The 20,373-nt window shown below is 37.1% G+C and overlaps 1 protein-coding gene across 7 annotated transcripts in view; it reads left to right on the forward strand.

Annotated features, from left to right (window-relative positions):
* Nucleotides 1–19,511, forward strand: part of LOC128166107 (cAMP-specific 3',5'-cyclic phosphodiesterase 4C-like) — a 52,101-nt gene extending 32,590 nt beyond the window's left edge. For 5 of the 7 annotated variants that reach the window (XM_052831048.1, XM_052831049.1, XM_052831050.1 and 2 more), the window contains exons 3-14: nt 7,831–7,932; nt 10,293–10,363; nt 11,571–11,683; nt 12,851–12,944; nt 13,478–13,653; nt 14,065–14,163; nt 14,915–15,079; nt 15,578–15,677; nt 16,105–16,259; nt 16,380–16,502; nt 17,515–17,697; nt 18,035–19,511. In XM_052831048.1, the coding sequence (XP_052687008.1) occupies nt 7,831–7,932; nt 10,293–10,363; nt 11,571–11,683; nt 12,851–12,944; nt 13,478–13,653; nt 14,065–14,163; nt 14,915–15,079; nt 15,578–15,677; nt 16,105–16,259; nt 16,380–16,502; nt 17,515–17,697; nt 18,035–18,283 (1,630 nt within the window). In that variant the 3' untranslated portion in view covers nt 18,284–19,511. Of the gene's footprint in view, nt 1–101; nt 720–6,679; nt 6,982–7,830; nt 7,933–10,292; nt 10,364–11,570; nt 11,684–12,850; nt 12,945–13,477; nt 13,654–14,064; nt 14,164–14,914; nt 15,080–15,577; nt 15,678–16,104; nt 16,260–16,379; nt 16,503–17,514; nt 17,698–18,034 lie in introns of those variants that run through there. The other 2 variants (XM_052831051.1, XM_052831052.1) reach the window with 2 other exon arrangements.
* Nucleotides 19,512–20,373: the final 862 nt, after the last annotated feature.

Here is a 20,373-nt window from a genome sequence, read left to right on the forward strand (position 1 = left end):
AGTAAAAATTGAATGAGGATTGCGTTATTGGCACGAGCCACTAGTTGTTTACATATTTTGTTGTAGTTTGTGTACAGCGCGGGTTTAATTATAGACTAGCGTGGAGTTACTGGAGACGAGCCCTTTAAGTGAGGAGTATTTTTGGAAGCACCCTGTACAGAGTTTAAAAAACACACAGGGGTAGTGTATTGATAGTGCTCAGTGAAGTGACACAGCTTTGTTTGTGGTCGGTAATACATGAACTAATCAGCCAGAATACAGCACGGATTAAGCCTGGAGTTTCCTCTTAGTATACTGAAAGGTCATTCTATGGAGTTTGGGAAATATACACACATCACCTGTCGTGAACAGGTTAAGTAGCTGCAGCACCTGGAGAAATCCACGTTATTGGTCGGTAGTCGAGTCTCGGGGAGGCGGTGCCAGCGTGTGAGAGTTTGGAGGGGCAAATAGTTAATCAATTCTCAGTGGAGAGTCATATTTACATGAATGAGATTAGGCGATTGTCTGTTGTGATCAGTAGTATACTATGTCATACCTGGCCTAGCACACCTGGCAAACAAAGCTCAGGTAACCCTGTGTGTCGTGCAGGTAATCTCAGCCTCAGACACCAGTAAGGAACATCGGGATTGGTCTGGGATGGAGTCGGAGCCCGGAATTCACAGGGTCCTAAGTACTAGTGCGCTCCGTATCCCCAAACAACGGAACTCGTTCTGGAGAAGGTATGTTAGTTATAGGAAAATCCACTCTCATTGGCTTAGTCGCTAACTTAGTAAACAGCGTCTTAGTAAGTACTCTCTTGCTCACTTTGTTGTAAGTGGGACTTTAGTTGATGCAGAGTAAATAATTGTTTTAATCACACCAAACAAATAGTAAATTCAAATTCACTATAGCGGAGTTTCTTGTTTCAAGAATTGCATTTTTTTTTTTCAATTTTTACATCAGTATTTATAATTTACCTGCCATGAAATTTGGGAAACCTGGTGAGGGGAAATTCAATATCTTGAGGAATACCCGCTACATAAATCTATTGAATATGAATTGTTTTCATGTCTGGGCACCTTTTAATTGTTATTGGAGGGGGAATTCAATGGTGACATTCAGAGAAAGAGAGAGAGAGAGAGAGAGGAGAGAGAGATGGAAACTTCTCAGTTATGTCCTTACCAGCCTCCCAGAGTGCTGAAGAATATTGCATCCTCACTGATAATGACAGAAAGTAGACAAGGACGCTCGTGTAAACAGTACTCCAGTGAATTATCGTTATTACCAAGAATGTGAACAGAAAATTTATTGTGCAGAATTTCCTAAGTTTTTGTTGTAATTTTTTTAAGTCATTAATTTTTTTGCTGGTCGTAAAATCTAAAGATTCCACTGATGTGTGACATTGAGGGATTTTAAGATGTAATGATTTTTTACACATTTATGATTCTGTGTGATGAATTGATAGAAATCAATCGGAGACCATATACAGTGGTGATATTGGGTTAATGTCTCGAGAAATCTAGAACCCTTTTCTTGTTAGCTTTCCTGTGCGGCAATCTGATCATCAATATTTAATCAAATCTCAATCAACAGGTGGACTTATTTGCTAGCCTTTCTCACTTCAGGCTACAGTTTTCAGGGGTTTTTTGGGGTTGTAAGATGTTTTTTTTGTTATGCTTAGCTTTCCTCTTGAAGGTTGGGGGTTCACATTTACTTTATTAATATTTTCAACATCCTACACCTGAAGACACACAGTACTTTTATGAACTAGGACTGGCCAATGATAGCCCCCCTCCCCCTGTCCCCTTATCTAGGAAGACTGCTCACTGTTTAATAGTCAGAGTTCCTTATCTTTGAGGACTTCACTATTGTAATCCCCGACTGATCTGAGAGCCATCAATCTACTGTTATATATTACTCTCAGAACATTGCACCTGATTAAAAATTAATGGTTTCCAATGAGTGCAGGACATTTTGTATCACAGAAAAAGTCATTACAAAACTTAATTGAGTTTCTTATGGTTCTTGACTTAGTTGTAAGTGAATTGAAAGATGCATGGATAAATCATTCTTTATTGGAGTGAGAAGATGCCTGTTAATTAACACATGCTGTTGATAAAGTGTATTGAACTGAAAAATCAGAGGTAAAACTTTTTGTCAGAAGACGTAATATAACAGTAAAAAGTGTCTACAGATTGCTTTCATTAATTCCATATCATCTTTCAGGTGTTTCAGTAATGAATATAAGGTTTATCTCTCTAGTCAGCCATTCAACTGTCACCCGTTCCCTTATTAACCATGTGGCAGCAGCCTAGTACACTTTTTCTTTTCACTTGAGAAATTTGTAATTGTTTGTTCTGTGTTAATTCTTTCAATATGGCATGGGAAATAAAAGGCTGCAGGTTGTATTTTGAGCTGGATGTTTCTTTTCCTGTGTGTACACCAGTGTTGAGATGTAAGAGGGAAGTACTGGTGGAGTATAGTGTGTGGTTAACATTGCCAACATGTACAGGAGAGAGTTCCTGTCACTATAGCCCAGATATAGATCTAGGAGCATCCTCATGTACCCCCCCCCCCTCACATACTGTAAATTCCTAATTAAAAGCGAGGAATTAATATCCACTTAAAATCCCGAGAAGCATCCTAAGCAGATTTTAAAATCTCACCATTATTTTGTGAAAGTTGAAAACTATAAGAAATAAGGAGAAAAATTCAACGTTCGTGATTTTATATTCTCGAGATTTGATACAAATCAGCGGGATTGCGGAATTAAGTACTCGCGTAATATAAGAAATTTACACTACCTCCCCCCTTCTCTGTTTTTGATCACTACTTTCTAAAATAACCAACCAGTATTCTCTTCTATCTCCCCCAGGTTTTCCTTTGTTGACACTTGTAACATGTCTCTCGACACCCTATGTTTAGATCATGCACAGGGAGATATTGCTCCGCAACACTCTGCATAAAGAAAAATCAACAAATTTCCAAGAAAAAAAAGAAGAGTTTCTCTGGGTTATTGTTTGCCTCTGAAGTTATCTTTCTCTCCTTTGTCTGTTGAATTGATTTTTCATTTTATGAAATGCTCTGATGTAGATGGCTCGCTTTTAATCCAGTGAAATGAGATTTTGATCTTGAAGCTCACCATTGTGAGGGGCCCTTTGATCGTGAACAATGAACTCGAGGATCAGGTGCTGTCTGTGGTGCTGTCAAACGTTTCCATGGTAATGCTGATGTCACACAGGAAATGCCTAGAACTTTGTATTAATTATCACTTAATTTTCTGGTAACATGATTCATAATTGTTGCACTTGTTACAAATCTCCCCTGTTTTATGTTCTCTTGAGTTCCGAGATGGAACTCCTTTCTTTGGCGTATCCTTGAGCCTTGGCTGTCAGACTGCAGTCACCAGCTGTTTTGGCGGTTCAGCACCGGGCGAGTGTCAGTGGGTACACCTCTTCACCCCTCTTCCCCCCCTCGGCTTCAACTTAAATCACAGCTAATGAGGAAACAAGGAATGCATCAGACATATATCGGTTGAGAAACGTTAGGGCAACATCCCTCTGTACTCCTGTTACAGTCTCTGCATATCTCCGCCTACAGAAAGTTCTGGAATTCAAATTAAATTGCTGTTGAACTAATAGAATTTTTGTTTGTTTAATTTTTAAAAAGTGCATTTTTAAATTTTTGCTATTTACTTTCTTCAATATAAATGTGGAATGTATACAGCCTGCTTATATAAACCCAAAGGGGATGTCATTATTTATCATTATTAGGCTAAAGGGGGAAGTCATTATTTTCTTAATCCAACAAGAGGCATAGCGTAATTTAGTCATTACTCAATCTGAAATGAAATATGGTGTTTTTAGCTTACTTTAATACTCAGGTGTTGCAAACATTTACAACTGAAGTTAATATTAATCCTAATGCGGCAGATTATTTGCTGCCCGTGACAATTACACTTTTGGCTCTGGAGACAGAAGGTCTGGAGACAAATTGAAATGGCTGAGGTTTTAACTGAATATTATAACAGTACTAGTGTAATTAAGAGTCTTAAAATATTATCAATGTAATCCTTTCAGTGACCTGTGCTGTGGTTTTATAATGTTGATATGGCTGACACTAGCTGTGTACCGTTACACTGTTACTGTCATAGAGTGGTAACTAGTGTAGTAGCTCCGTCACTTCTCGGCATCAATATCTTCCCATGATGCAAGATAGACAACCCATAAGTCAGTTCTTCCACGTGGAATGGGAAGCCTGCAGTCTCTACTGACACAGTTAGAGCACTAGGCTAGAGGGGATAAGTCTCATGAAGTTAGTAGTATTTGTATCCACCTAACCCAGCTAGATGTCAGACCTGCACTCGGGGGATAGCTGTAATATGCAGGGTGGTTTGTCCTTTATGGGAAATGAATGGCGTCCGTCAGAGTGCTGTGTATTGAATGAGGTTTAAAAAGTCAATTTATATGACTGCAGCTGCCATATTAATTGTTAACAATTAAAGGATATATGCATACATATTCTTTTTTAAATGTATATATCAAACTGACAACAAATTATTGGACAGTCTCATTTATTCAAATCAAGATGTGCATGTTCAGTTGATTGGTTTTATTATGCAATGATAGATCAATGTTTAAATCCAATACCATTTAATAACCAGTATACATTACGTTTTACATAACAACATGCATACACCTGTTTTTGAAGGCACCCAGGAATAAAATCACAAGTTGAGTTTATCACAGCTTTTAAATCTACTCAGAATGACAATTGACGAATTAAAGATTTAAATTATTCAATGGAGGTGGAGGCATGAAGACAGAATGAAGTAGAATATTTGGACTCCTGAATGTGGTGGTTGACTTGTAATTAAGTCCTCAACAAGGTTGTTTCTTTGGAAGTGTTAGAATTCAAAAATTTTAGTTCAACACTTGATTTTATTATCATGGAACCCCTCCACCCCATCAACCTGTAAACAGTTGATAATCCACAAGAGTTGACCCCCACAAAATTAGATGATTCCCCAGTTTTATTAGCTCGGTGGAGATTGTTTTCATTAGCTGTGGATACAGACCCCAGGCACTGATGGCATGATGTCGGTGGGGTGAACTGCCTGCTCCTAAGGGAGGATCAATTGAATTAAGTGGCTAATTGATCTTGTAGAGATAGACCGCTGCCATTGACCATTATCTGTATCCCTGTATAGGTCCTTCCTCCGGTAGTTTACTGGCCGTAGTCAGCCTTAGTCTAATGTAGTCCACTTTTTGTACCCTGTTTGGTACAGCTCAGTGGACCCAGTGTGTTGATCAATAGGGCCCTATCATCCACAGACTCACTATCGTATGTATAATCTATCAGGACTGTCGTTAGTTGAAGGACACTCAGTATTCACATCTGATGAAGGACATTACAGTTTTTAACATTCAAGAGTTGCTAAAAAAGATGGCATTAGTAACCATATCTATGTTAAAGGTTCCATTCCATCTCAGGTTTAAATCTGTTTTGGGGTAACATAAAAACATTTAGAAAGTTTCTATTTTATGTTCCTGTTATTTACTTTGATGATTTTATACATTTGATACATATATCAATTTGTTAAATATTGACGCTTATAAGCTGTCTAGATATTGGACATTAAAGACCCATTTGAATTGCTTAATATTTTGGCGTTACATTGTGCGTGTTTCAGTACGCAAATCATTGAAATTCTATCATTCTGCAAGTGTCTCAACATGAAAGCCAACTTCTTATGAGGCTCTTTCATTCAGGATGAATATGAGAAGATTTTAAAATGTAAATACATTATACGTGAATAAAAGTCATCATTCTTTATGGATGATTGCACGGCCAATAAAATCTATTCTCAGTCATTACAGTATTACCAAGAGCTTTAATCATTTCAAACTACTAAAACAGCAGACAAAGTCTTTTTTCTGTATGTAATTGACAGTCTGTGGTCTCTTTCATATGAATGAAACATTTAATGTATCTATAGAACAGCTGAACTTTATATTCTGAAGTTGCATATGAAAAAGAATTTACTACATTGTAGTTAAAATAAATGACTATTACCGAAATGATGTTGTAATGAATAAAGAAATTTTAGGAAATTGAGTAGAAAATACATTTATGAATTGACTTAGCCCAGATAGATTCAAACCTTCATCCACAGTCGTCAGTCTCTAATACCACCGAGCCAATTTTCTATAAATGTACAATGACCAAGTAAGATCAGAAAACTTCCATGTAAAGTATGATGGCATTGTAAAACTGAATCTGGACAAACCCATCATATGGTGAAATAGAGCACATTGACCTCATTGAAGGACTGGTTGTCCCGCTTAGTTATGGATGGTTGACTTACAAACAAGGTTGCCCCTAGAACATGACAACACAAAAAAATATGAGCATGTCAAGATGTGACAGAGCTATGAGGATGTGATCTGGAGACATTGCTGGGGCCGTCCTCTGTATAGTTCACCCATCCGTCAGTCGGCGCTGACAGCAGACCTCACGTTAACAGATGACATTACTGCTCTGGTATTTAACATCATGAAAAAAAATTCATCTCGTAAAAATGAAATTATTGGAATGCCGGAGTGCAGTGTGCCAAGGACTAGATGTCATAACACGGCGAGGTGTTTGATGTATATCCTCACAGTCAGTGAGAAAAATTACGTGAGGGACTTTCAGGAATCCGTAGTTGTGATTCCTACGCTGTACTGACACTGTGGTCTAATGGCTGATTTACAAACTGTCACCATGGTGATGGATGACACATCAATCTACCTTGCTCCCTCCCCCTTTTTCCTCATAGTTTTGTAAATTTAAAAGTGCTTTTTAATTCTAGAGATATTTAATGTTGATAGGAGGTTTGAACTATAAAGAGTTATAAGTAAGCGTTCATGTTGGGACAATGTATACTGAAATTTTAAATTATAACGGGGATTTACTTCAGACAGTTTATGATTACCTCCAATTCCTGAAGAGTTCCAATGAGTAAGTAATCAATGCTGAATTAAATATTTCATTTTTTTTTTATATACAACTAAGTTATAAATAAAGATAATTTTTTCTTCTCAGATGCCTTATTATGAAAAAATAGTTAAATGTTTCACTTGCACATTTTTGGTTATGTATTTTTTTTTCTTGAAATCAAGAGATGACATTGAAGTTGTAGTGCATCAATTGACAGTAAACAGCAGAGAATAGAAATCAATAAACATCCAACCAGAATTTGATAGAGACGCGAGTGATGGTCTGGTCGTTTCTGCGTTTTATTGTGTCATTTTCATGCACACCACTCCAATCAATACCCTGACCTTGTTGTACTGGCACTGGATCAGAATTATTTTATATTAAGAAAGATCAACAAGGCCCAGATGGGAAGGGCAGAGGGTGGGGGTGAGATTTCTGAAAGGGGCACCCTGTGTATATTTAGTTGTAGATAGTTTCGGGTTGTGTAAGTGTACGATAGTAGTGCGTAAATCTGTCACAAACACGCTACTGTAATGTAAAGGTACTGACTTAAAAACATGTCCGTGACGAAGTCAGCTCACTGCATGTCGTAATGGCAATGTCGTCACTTTATCAAGTCAGCACCAGATTCGGGCTTTTGTTTTGGTTTATATAAGTTGGAAGCTCACTGCCTTAAATTGATGCCCGCCATGTAGGGGAAGCGGTGAGTTCTATTGATCACTGGCCGAGCATTGTGGTGTGTGTGTGCTTGTCTAAGTCTGCTCTACACACTAGAACGATGCAGAAAATCGTCAAATATCTGAGGCCTTCCTTTAAGGGAAATGGTCGACGACGGAATTATATTCAATTTTCATCTTGTTTCCATTCCAGACATGCGGATGATCTGATCGTGACACCGTTTGCCCAGATCCTGGCCAGTCTACGGAGCGTGCGGAACAACTATGTGATGCTGACCAACACATCCAGGGAACGGTGAGTACGCATTTCTCTCCTCTCTCTAACTTCTGTCCATCCTCTCATCTCTTTCTGTCTTCACTCCACTGTATCAAGTACATTGTATTTATTAACAGGCAAGGTAAATTTATAACCACTAATCATGAAGTCTATAACACCATTTTGTGCTCCTGGCTACTGTAACCAACGTCAATTAAACTTGAGCTGGTATAACTCTATCATTTGGTTTGATATAGCATGTAGTGTTAGATTAAAGTGTCTCCATATTTAGTATCAAAGTATTGCTACAGCTGGTGCAGAATGCTGTTTTATTTATAACCATCCCTCTACATTGTTCTAATAAGTATTTGACCTTGAACTGAACTCATATTATTTTTTGCAATATATAATGATTGTTTAGTACAGATTTTTTTTTTGTATCTATTGGATTTTTTAAGAGATAATGTCAAGGTCTACGATCGAAAATTTTAAGGTCATTTTAGAAATGATGAAATTGAGGAATCCAGTGATTAATGAAACTATAAACTATAAACTATAAACCTACTATACGTACGAGGATGTTATTGGTGTCACAATCATTGAAGAGTTTTGGTATTCATATACATGCATACAGTTAAAATTTTCAATTACCTGTATATTTTCTTTGCTATATTCATGTACTTTAAAGATAAGTATAAAAGTAAATTTGTGCATTTAGTGAATATCAATTTCCTTAATCTGAATCATTCAAAGTGTGCATTATTTTCTGTTTAAGCTGTGATGATGTCACTTAATTTCCTGGTGTAGAGACACTTAAAAAAACACTGGGTAAACAGTTTTATAATCTGAATTGTTTCAACTTTTTTACAAGATATATTTGATTTGAATTGACCCCTGTTATTTTCATTATTTACTTCCACCCCCTCTCCATTATCTCAGCATTAAAACCCTCAAGATCTCACCTGGGATATACACCTGGGATATACACCTGAGGATTTACACCTGAGGATTTACTATTTTCCGGTTGAATCTGACAGCTCTAAGTTACCTGGCTACTAAACTCACTGACAGAGCTTTCACATTTCCCTTCTCTGGCAGCACTTAATCTGTGAATCAGAAAACGGTCCAAATGACAGATCCTAGGAATTCATTATTTTACTACTGTTTGTCGCTGTTTTATAAACATTCATTGTCATAAAATGTGTAGATGACGTACAATGTAGCAGAATTTTGATAAAATATTTAAAATGTCAACAGCTACAGACAGTGAAATGGGAGCTCATATTAATTTTCTGTTGTATTGAATTTAACAACAGTGTATCGTATGAGTCATTCGGCATTTTCTGAAAAAAAAACCACAAAATTTGACAAAAATCTCCATATTTCATTTGTGACACAATATTATAGTACATGTATCACTATTGCTATTTAAAAAAGATCAATTTATGTTAGAATGATATGATAAACATGATATATTTGTATTTAAAGCATGCACTATAACCACTGGATATAGAGAAAAGTTTTTCAGATTGCATGGTTGCAAATTTCAGGTGTAATAAAAAAAAATCCATATAAACTTGGAAGATGTCACAGTTGACTTTATATGTTACTCAAAATATTCAAGGTGGGGAAAATATCAAATATTGCTGACAGGTATTGATTTTTTGAATTTGAAAAAAAAAATACCAACAACATAGTGGGAGGGGGATAAACATTTCAAGAATCTGGACAAGAAAAAAAAAAAAAAGGCAAAATGTGAAACTTTGCAACAAAGAGAGGGTGGGGGGGGGGGGGGGGGCTATTACTGAAGTTTTATTTCATTTTTTTTTTATTTATGGACCAAACAGTTTATGAAGTGTGAGAGTTTATAACTGGTCAGTAGAGATTGTCTATTGTAAATCAGCAGGAGGTTGAGTCCTCACTCACATAGATGATGTTGAGACGTGATCGTAGAGCCCCCGCGGACTACCTGCCAATCTTGATTTACCTTGACGGTGTAATGGAACGTTAGCATGCATTCTTTTTATGTCTGATTTCTTGTGTTGTTTTTGATGAGGTCAACACCTGACAAAGTTAACTCAATCATTCTGGATATGCTTTGTCATTCATAACTTAGTATTCCTACTTTTATCAGATTGAATTGACTACATGTATTCAAGAGGCCCAAATCTATTATTCCAAGTTACATAATCCATTCAGTTACGACTTCCACGTTGTTTTTGGGTTTTTTTTTTTAGCTGAACAAGTTTTGAACCAGTTTGAAAAAACACTTGTTTCCAAGAACATGAATAATTAGGATATTCTTTGTTTATTTCTGTAGTATTATTCAAAGAAATTATTAGTAGTTAAGAGTGCTCATATGACACATTGATGTAACACACTGTATACTTTATTTTCAGATCTGGCACAGGGGGGAAATCCAACTCTATACCTTCAGCTCCACCCCACACAAACGCAAACCTCAAAACAGGTAAATAATGAATTGTTTTGTTTTGTACACGACACAAATACCAACCTAAAATCAGGTAATATGTTCTATTATGTACCTCAAAATCAGGTCAACATTGTACTGTTCTGCAACCCCCCCCCCCCCCCCCCCCCCCCACACACACACACTCACATAGATATCTACTGATAAATAGGTCAATATTGTACTGTTCTATACTGCCCCACACACAGATATCTACTGATAAATAGGTCAATATTGTACTGTTCTGTACTGCCCCACCCACAGATATCTACTTTTTATAAACAAGTGAATATTGTTCTGTTCTGTACTGCCCCACCCACAGATACCACCCTGGTACTTTCATACTGGTCAATTTTGTTTTGTTTCACTAACATATACAGATAAATTATGTCCTGTTGCATATAATCACCCAACACAAATACCAAACAAAAAGCAGATTGCCCCTCCATATTATATACAAATACTGCATGTACACATCAAATGACCGTTCCTTTTCAGACAAAACACACAGCTTACTTCTTGTTTCTGTGGTCTGCCTGTATGACAGCCAATGTAGAGAGATGAGGATTACTGGTTCTTTGTCTTCTGTCATCTCTTAGATCTGTTTTCTTTGTTGTGTAATTGATGCAGTTCTTTAACAGCATATATCTAACTCCCTATCCTGAAGTTTGACTAAACAATGCAGTAAAATCACCTTGTATTGTATAAAGGATCCATTCCAACAATACCATCAAAGACAGTGTAGAGCCAGCAGAGATCTACTTCTTCTGCCGCAGCTACTCTTTTGCTGTGGTGCTATCAGGTTTTGTGGCGATGTGTTTATAATTAATCCTTTTTATTTTCTACAATTAAACCTCTGTACGACTCTGTGCTGCTAGGTTCTGTTGATTGGACTGCCACACGTGTTGAACATAAAGGTCTCAATGATCCAGGTTTTTTTCTGCAAGTGCTTCAGAGCATTAAGCAAACAAAACATGCCCGATTTCAGACGCACACGAATCTAATTGACTCAATCCGGATTGTATTTTTGTTTATCACTCTTGTTGATGAATTAGTCAGAAATTGTAAGAATATCTATCTGTTGTGATTTCTTTACTTGACACACTTTTTATTAGTTATGTAAACTTTAAAAAGAATTTAAGCATTTCAATTTAACAAACAATGTTAGGAGCTTGTGTCTGAGTGATAACACAGTTAGTTGTTACAGATGAGAGTTACGGCCAGCTCGCCATGGAAACGCTGGAGGAACTGGACTGGTGTCTGGATCAGTTGGAAACGATGCAGACACACCGGTCAGTCAGTGACATGGCCTCCAGCAAGGTACGCAAAGATACTCACACTCAACACTCACACTCAACACTCACACTCAATGCTCGCACCGGTCAGTCAGTGACATGGCCTCCAGCAAGGTACGCAAAGATACTCACACTCAACACTCACACTCAACACTCACACTCAATGCTCGCACCGGTCAGTCAGTGACATGGCCTCCAGCAAGGTACGCAAAGACACACTCAACACTCACACTCAACACTCACACTCAATGCTCGCATCGGTCAGTCAGTGACATGGCCTCCAGCAAGGTACGCAAAGACACACTCAACACTCACACTCAACACTCACACTCAATGCTCGCACCGGTCAGTCAGTGACATGGCCTCCAGCAAGGTACGCAATAATAGTCACACTCAACGCTCACACTCAACACTCACACTCAATGCTCGCACCGGTCAGTCAGTGACATGGCCTCCAGCAAGGTACGCAATAATAGTCACACTCAACACTAACACTCAACACTCACACTCAATGCTCGCACCGGTCAGTCAGTGACATGGCCTCCAACAAGGTATGCAATGATACTCACACTCAAAGCTAACACTCAACACTCACACTCAATGCTAACACTTAAGACTCACGCTCAACACTCACTCTCAACGTTCATACTCAACACTCACTCTCAACGCTCATACTCATCACTCACATTCGACGCTGACACCAGATGCTCACACTCAATGCTCACACATTTTTTTGATAGATTTTGATTTCACTAAGCTTATTGTCAAAATCACATGTTCATAGAAATAAAATTTGTATTAGTAGAGCAATTGTCTACAAATAGATGTATACCCTCAATGTTGTATTTTACAAAATCATTGAAAATTGATACCAATCACTATTGATGAAGCAACAATAGAATTAAACATTTTTTTCTTCTTGAAGAAGAGATTAAAAGAAAATATTGATAAGAACACATATATACAGGCAATTAAATCCTTAGTCCAGAGGGGGGACAACTCGAGCTGTAGCTAAGTTCGACATTTTCTAGAGATGAGTCTCAAGCCCACACCTGTGTCATAAAACCTTAATCACTGGGCATATCAAATTAAAGACACCATCCAAAGGACAGATTGTTGGCTAGATGGTGTGTATCAACGTTCTCAATCAATGATCACGTACTGTAAATGTTTATTTTCTTCTGTTTTTCAGTTCAAGCGGATGTTAAACAGAGAATTGAGCTCATTCCGTGAGTCGAGTAAATCAGGGAACCAGATAGCCGAGTTCATTTGTAACACATATCTAGGTAGGTATTGGGTAAGCAGTCGCTGTGTCCCCACTGTAAGCTATACCCGCCCACAGAGAGATACATTTAAATAGGAGAGGCCCAGTAGACAAGAACAGTGTGACACCTAATTATCTAATTATCAAACCAAAGATTTTAAGGTGGTCGCATGAAATAGGAAAATAAAACAATAAACCAAGGCCTGAATTTCACAACAAAGGACACATTACATCTGAGCGGACAATGAAATGTAGTCATGTAGCGGGGCGGGGTCTTGTATACACCTGTTGGTGGTGCTATGAAGGCTGTCTGGTATCGGGATCAAGTACTTATGTATGCCTAGGAAATTTAAGACGAACTAATTTGTCTTTATTCTTCGTTAACTTTTGCTGGGGCTGATACTGAAGGGTTTTTATGACAATGTGGTCATTGATCATCGGATTCTCACATAAATTCAGAACTTTAATTATTTAATCAAGTATGTCAAAATTTGATTTCAATTGAATGTTATCCAAGAACAAAGCGTGTACAGAGCTGTTTGTTTCTTTTCCCAGACAAACAACAAGATTTAGATATACCACAGGTAAACTCGGAACAGAATGATAAGTCAGCAGAGAAAACCTCACCCATGACAAAAATCATCGGGGTCCGGAAACTAAAGCACACCAACAGCTACACGACGGTGCCAAAGTACGGGGTGGAGACCAGGCACCCAGACGAGCTGGGCAAGGTATGGGGTCAAAGGGGGGGGGGGGGGGCTACTCAAAATTGTTGTTAAGATTCAGCAGCTTTATCAGTTTTCAATGACCCTGAAGATGAGAGGTGAATTATTTAAAGAGGCAAGTTTAGAATGATTCAAAAAGTTTATTATGTCTATAGTGAACTTGAAGTGGCTGTGGTAATCAGTGGTGATCAATAGGGGTCTTTAAGAATAATATACAACTTTTCTGTTGACAACATGAATCTCTTAAGTAACTTGATTTTAAAAACAAATCAGAACTTTCTGGTAGATAAATAAACTTCATATATCACCCTTTAAAGATAGAACAGAAAAATACACAGCTCACAAATGAATAAACTGAGGCTGAAGTCCTTGTATTAAACAAGATTAAGAAGGTCATTTTCTGCTCTTGTTTTTCAGCATTTAGCAGATATTAACAAATGGGGGATGGATGTGATAAAAGTAGCAGAATTCTCAAACAACCGAGCACTTACCTGTGTTACCTATACAATATTACAGGTAAATAGGATAAAGCACTTACCTGTACAATAGTACAGGTAAATAGGATAAAGCACTTACCTGTGTTACTTATATACAATATTACAGGTAAATAGGATAAAGCACTTACCTGTGTTACCTATACAATATTACAGGTAAATAGGATAAAGCACTTACCTGTACAATAGTACAGGTAAATAGGATAAAGCACTTACCTGTGTTACTTATATACAATATTACAGGTAAATAGGATAAAGCACTTACCTGTACAATAGTACAGGTAATAGAATAAAGCACTTACCTGTGTTACTTATACAATATTACAGATAAATAGGATAAAGCACTTACCTGTGTAACTTATACATTATTACAAGTAAATAGGATAAAGCACTTACCTGTGCAATAGTACAGGTAATAGAATAAAGCACTTACCTGTGTTACTTATACAATATTACAGATAAATAGGATAAAGCACTTACCTGTGTAACTTATACATTATTACAAGTAAATAGGATAAAGCACTTACCTGTGCAATAATATAAGTAAATAGGATAAAGCACTTTCCTGTGTTACTTATACAATATAACAGGTAAATAGGATAAAGCACTTACCTGTGTTACCTATACAATATAACAGGTAAATAGGATAAAGCACTTACCTGTGTTACCTATACAATATTACAGGTAAATAGGATAAAGCACTTACTTGTGTATATACTTGTATATTATATTGGTCAGGAATATATTGATATTCTATATATAATTTTAAACAGGAGCGCAACCTGCTGAAGACGTTCAATATCCCGGCACAGACACTGCTGACTTACCTGACACACCTGGAGGATCACTATCACCGTGACAACCCGTACCACAACGCAGAGCATGCGGCCGACGTCACTCAGTCCACCCACGTCCTACTTAACGCCCAGGCTCTCGAGGTGTGTATAGGGAGGGGGAGGAATACTTAGCATGTATTGGGATGGTTCTTCGAGATGTGTATAGTGAATAAGTGGGGGGATGCTTGACATGTATTTGGAGCTTCTTATAGAGGGTGACTGGTACTCAGCTCTCTGGTTCTCTAAGGTGTCCAAATAAAGGGGGGGGGGGTACTTTTAAAATCAACCTGGCTCAGTAATGCCTAATCAAGATATATTATTAAATAAATATCAAAACCAAAACAACTAAGATGAAATAAATGTTAAAACAGATTCAGCAGATAGGTGACTTTCTGTGCAGTCAACTCTGATTAAGTAGAGAAAATTGATTTCTGTATGGCCCAGGCTGAATATGGAGATGGCTGATTAAGCTAATGATGGCTTCATCTAACGAAGCAATCTAAATGAGGACCAGGCCTCAAGAATATTTTCTGCTTGGCTAATTTTGTAACCAATGTTTGAATTATTTTGTTAATTAAGGGTTTTTAAAAATATTTTTAGAATGTGTTCACTGATCTCGAGATACTAGCAGCAATATTTGCCTGTGCCATCCATGATGTTGATCATCCAGGACTCACAAATCAGTATCTCATCAACACAGGTAACTTCCTCAAAACAAATAAGTATCTCATCAACACAGGTAACTACCTCAAAACAAATCAGTATTTCATCAACACAGGTAACTACCTCAAAACAAATCAGTATTTCATCAACACAGGTAACTATCTCAAAACAAATAAGTATCTCATCAACACAGGTAACTATCTCAACACAAATCAGTATTTCATCAACACAGATAACTATCTCAACACAAATCAGTATCTCATCAACACGGGTAACGATCTCAAAACAAATAAGTATCTCATCAACACAGGTAACTATCTCAACACAAATCAGTATCTCATCAACATACCGGTAGGTAATTATCTCAACAAGTATCAAAACTTACTAAAATTAATACTTTTGGCAGGTTCAGAGCTGACGGTAATGTACAATGTTAGTTGACCTGTCTGTCTGTCTGTCTGTAGGTTCGGAGTTGGCAGTGATGTATAATGACGAGTCGGTACTAGAGAACCACCACCTGGCTGTAGCTTTTAAACTTCTCCAGGAGGAAAACTGTGATATATTTATGAATCTCTCCAGAAAGCAGCGCCAAACTCTTCGCAAGATGACAATTGATATGGTGAGACTTGATACTGTTGGACAAATTCTATTGACTATTGATATAAAAAGACGTGTTCATTATAACATGACATGGTACACAGCTGATCAACTGATTTTGTTTTGTTATACTGTGTACTAGGTATTAGCTACTGATATGTCAAAACACATGAGTTTACTGGCAGACCTGAAAACAATGGTGGAGACAAAGAAAGTGGCCGGGTCAGGGGTGTTACTGCTGGACAACTATACCGACCGTATCCAGGTGAGAGGAAAGAGAGAGAGAGAGAGAGAGAGAGAGAGAGAGATGTACACTGTGACATGATACAGGTAAGTCAGAGTGACACAGGATATTGTTGATGCAGTGTCTACAATCAAAACATTGAACCTTGAATGTTTACTTTTATTGTAACACCTTGTTATCTTTGTGTTGTTTCAAATGAAATAGTGATACATATTGACCCTGTAGACATCAACCTTCCCTAGTTATAAACACGACTAGAGAAACCCAGGGGGTCAATGCATTAAAAAAAATATTGAATGATCCTTTATTACTCCGTCATTTTTTGAAATATTTTCACAAATTTAAGGTAGCTCCCTACTCGTAAAATTCTCTGAGGAAAGTTGAAACACCGAACTGATTTCAACTTAATAGACTTAAATGTCATCAATTGTTTGAAAAAATATGCATGTCATCACACTTTTTGAGATGCCAGATAAACTATACTAAAGCATATTTTAGCATCTAAAACCGTATTTTTTTTTTGTTAAAAGTAAAATCTTGTGGGCAGAAATATGTTTTTCTTGTTTAATTTTAACGTCAACGTTATCAGAAAACTAAAATTACAAAAATATATTAAAATTAATCGTTGGAATAAGAAAAACTATAGCATTTAGACATACAACTGAGAGAAAAGTCAGAAAAAGAGTTATTTCCCCTTTGCATAGATAAGATATATAAAAATTTGGAAATTTAGGATAAAATTAAGAGCGAAAATATCTTAAACCTACCAATAATTCTAATTACATCCATGTGATTATATTCACATAAAATAAATAAAACTATCTTGCACAATTTTTAAAGAATTCAAAGTTTTACAAAAAAGTGTGACATCACAGAACACTGGATCTACTTTAAATCAGAGTCACATACTTTATACATATACTGATATTTTAGCCATATTCAGGTCGAATACCCGTTGCAAGTGTTGTTTATTTGGCAACTTGTGCATGCGGCTAATTTTTAACTCCGACCAACTTGTGCTACTGTTTTACAGGTTCTACAGAACATGGTTCACTGCTCAGACCTGGGGAACCCCACCAAGCCCCTGGACATCTACCAGAAGTGGGTCAACCGGCTGATGAAGGAGTTCTTCCACCAGGGTGACATGGAGCGGGAAAGAAACCTGGACATCAGCGCTATGTGTGATCGCCACACTGCTACTGTCGAAAAATCTCAGGTAACCATTATATAAACAATTAACAATTACAAGTTTCTGTCAAAAAATCTTACACAAACAACCAACATTTCTTGATATTTTAAAGTTTATTCAGTGTTTTATTTACAATCTGAAATTCAGTTGATTGTTCTTGTTCTTTGTGATAAACTATTATATAATAATGGAGCTGTATTTTTCGAAAGTCTATTTGGGAAAATTAGTAATTTTTATATCTTTCATACAAAGTTCATAAATTTTATACTCCAATGTTTTTTCTGTCATGAATATGATAATCAGTGTGTTCCTTTCATGTGATGGTTTTGATTTTATATTGACAATGTTCTTTTCTTCATTTAAGGTTGGTTTCATTGATTATATTGTCCATCCACTATGGGAGACCTGGGCCGATCTCGTTTACCCAGATGCTCAGCACATCTTAGACACACTCGAGTACAACCGAGACTGGTACCAAAGCCAGATCTCAATCTCACCCTCCCCCAGCTTTACTCACACCCCAACAGAGAACTCACATTTTAATTTCATTGAAGAGGAGGAAAGTGAAGGAAATGGTGTGGTTACAATAAATGTTGGGGTCGATTCAGGATAACCCCGAGAGTAACACAGGACTACAGTCAAAGGCCGGGTAAAAAGCCATTTTCCCTGAGTCTGCATTCTGTGCGTCTAAATGGATGTGACAAAGGAACTTCTTTCATGGAGGACAACACATTTTTCATGCCATTTAGAAGTGTTGCAATAACAACATGTTCCCTGCTGTCAAGATGTGTTAGATAAATGAAAAAACGCATCGTCATAACAACGACTTGTGAGGTCACGGACATCTCCATGGTGAATTCAGTAGAACACAGGTTTTAAACATTAGTGACTGGTCCCGCCATGGTCCCATGTATTTAAGTTGCTCAGACATTTAGATATTCATTCCAGACATACCTCATGCATAGCGCTCCAGCTATCGACTGCTACCTGCTCTCCCAACAGACGTGCCATAAACGTGTTGACAACTAGGACCTCTGTCACTGAGGTGCTTGTAACAAAGATCACCCAGGTCCGTGTGATTTAACAAAGAAAGCACTGAAAAAAAAACTGCGCTGCTTGGTAAAGAGACATTAAAGATCATGAAAAATTTTATGGCAGCGGCCAAACAAGATGTACGTTACATAGCAATAGAATTCTTGTCTTTACACTGAGGCGCGGCGGTGTTTAGCTGGTCTCCCTTTGATATTTGACACAATCGATTTATTTATTGAACTTTGACCTCTCACTCTAGTCAGTCAACAATACCTTTAGGTTTCCATAGTAACATTACAAAAAAAATTTGATTTTTCCTATCCAAAGAGGTAGGCACCCGATCATTATATATGGACACTTTTTAGTGTTCTGTTGAGTTCCTGATATAATTAATACCATGATCTGTGAAAATTATGTCTTACATTTATTTCCATCATTTGTAACATACATTGTAACATACAAGCATTGGTACTTCTATGAGCCTGTATGGAGATACATGTACTATCTTAACTAGTTGATGACGGTACATTATACTCGTTAGATGAGAGTATAAGATAATAGTAGGACTAACATTAGCCCACAGAATTTGTTAATTGTATCAGTATTTAGATCTAGCATCATTGAGACAGGGGGCATTTATACGATGCTCCCGTAGATCTCTGTTGTTTAATTCTGTAATGGTTCGTGTTATGGGCTGATTTCACTATTTATTGGTTAGTGTAACGGGCTGATACGAGTCAGGAATGTTTCACAGCTCTTTGTTTTATGATCCCAATTTTCTGTGATAAAAAAATGCTGCAAATGAACAATGTGTTTGTCTTTTTATTGTACCACATTTCTCAGAGCTTCATACATCTTGACCGAGCTGACATAAACTAAGGCAAGCTCAATTATTGTCTCAGTCTCACTATCACAATAAATACCGGGATTCCCTTTGTAAAAGTGGACTAAGATCATCTGCAAGCTCACCTAAAGTTTTCAGTCCTGGAGCCAGATAACAATTTTCTACAAATAAATTCTTTTTTAACAAATTAGTAATAAGAAAAGTTTTATTGTTAAACTTCTCACTGTAATATTTCATTCTTGAACTAGTCCTTGGCTTATTGTAATATTTCATTCTTGAACTAGTCCTTGGCTAATTGACAAATTTTTGCTATGTTATACATGTATTACACTAAATCAAGGCTCTAGCTCCAAGGTTTGGCAATTGTTGGTCATTTAATCAGAGTTTGTAAATGACTTGAAAATGCCCAGAGGAGAATGTTGGAAAAAGTGTTCAAAGAACCGATGAATGAACAAAGATGTCAGGTATGATAAGGTGACAAATTCAACAATCTACATTGTTATACTTTCATGTTAAATACTGAAATCTGATTGGTTAAGACGCAGTTCATAATCCGTTCTATTACCCTCAGTGTTAGCAATGCACTTAGCAACGGGTAACATTACAAATTGTTACATGTGAGAAAATTGTGCGCGTACGGTTCGCTGTAGAATTCACGTTATTCCTATATAAAAGCAGTAAAATTTTCTTAAAAATTAAGACATTCAGTATAACAAAATAAATAGTGCCTGTTTGGGAGAATAACAGTTGAAATTGACACCCAACCACGCTTCGCGTCGGTTGACAATGGTTTTCTCGGGGTGTCAATTTCAACTGTTACCCTCCCA

This window comes from Crassostrea angulata, chromosome 10 (assembly GCF_025612915.1).
Source record: "Crassostrea angulata isolate pt1a10 chromosome 10, ASM2561291v2, whole genome shotgun sequence".
NCBI lineage: Eukaryota > Metazoa > Mollusca > Bivalvia > Ostreida > Ostreidae > Magallana > Magallana angulata.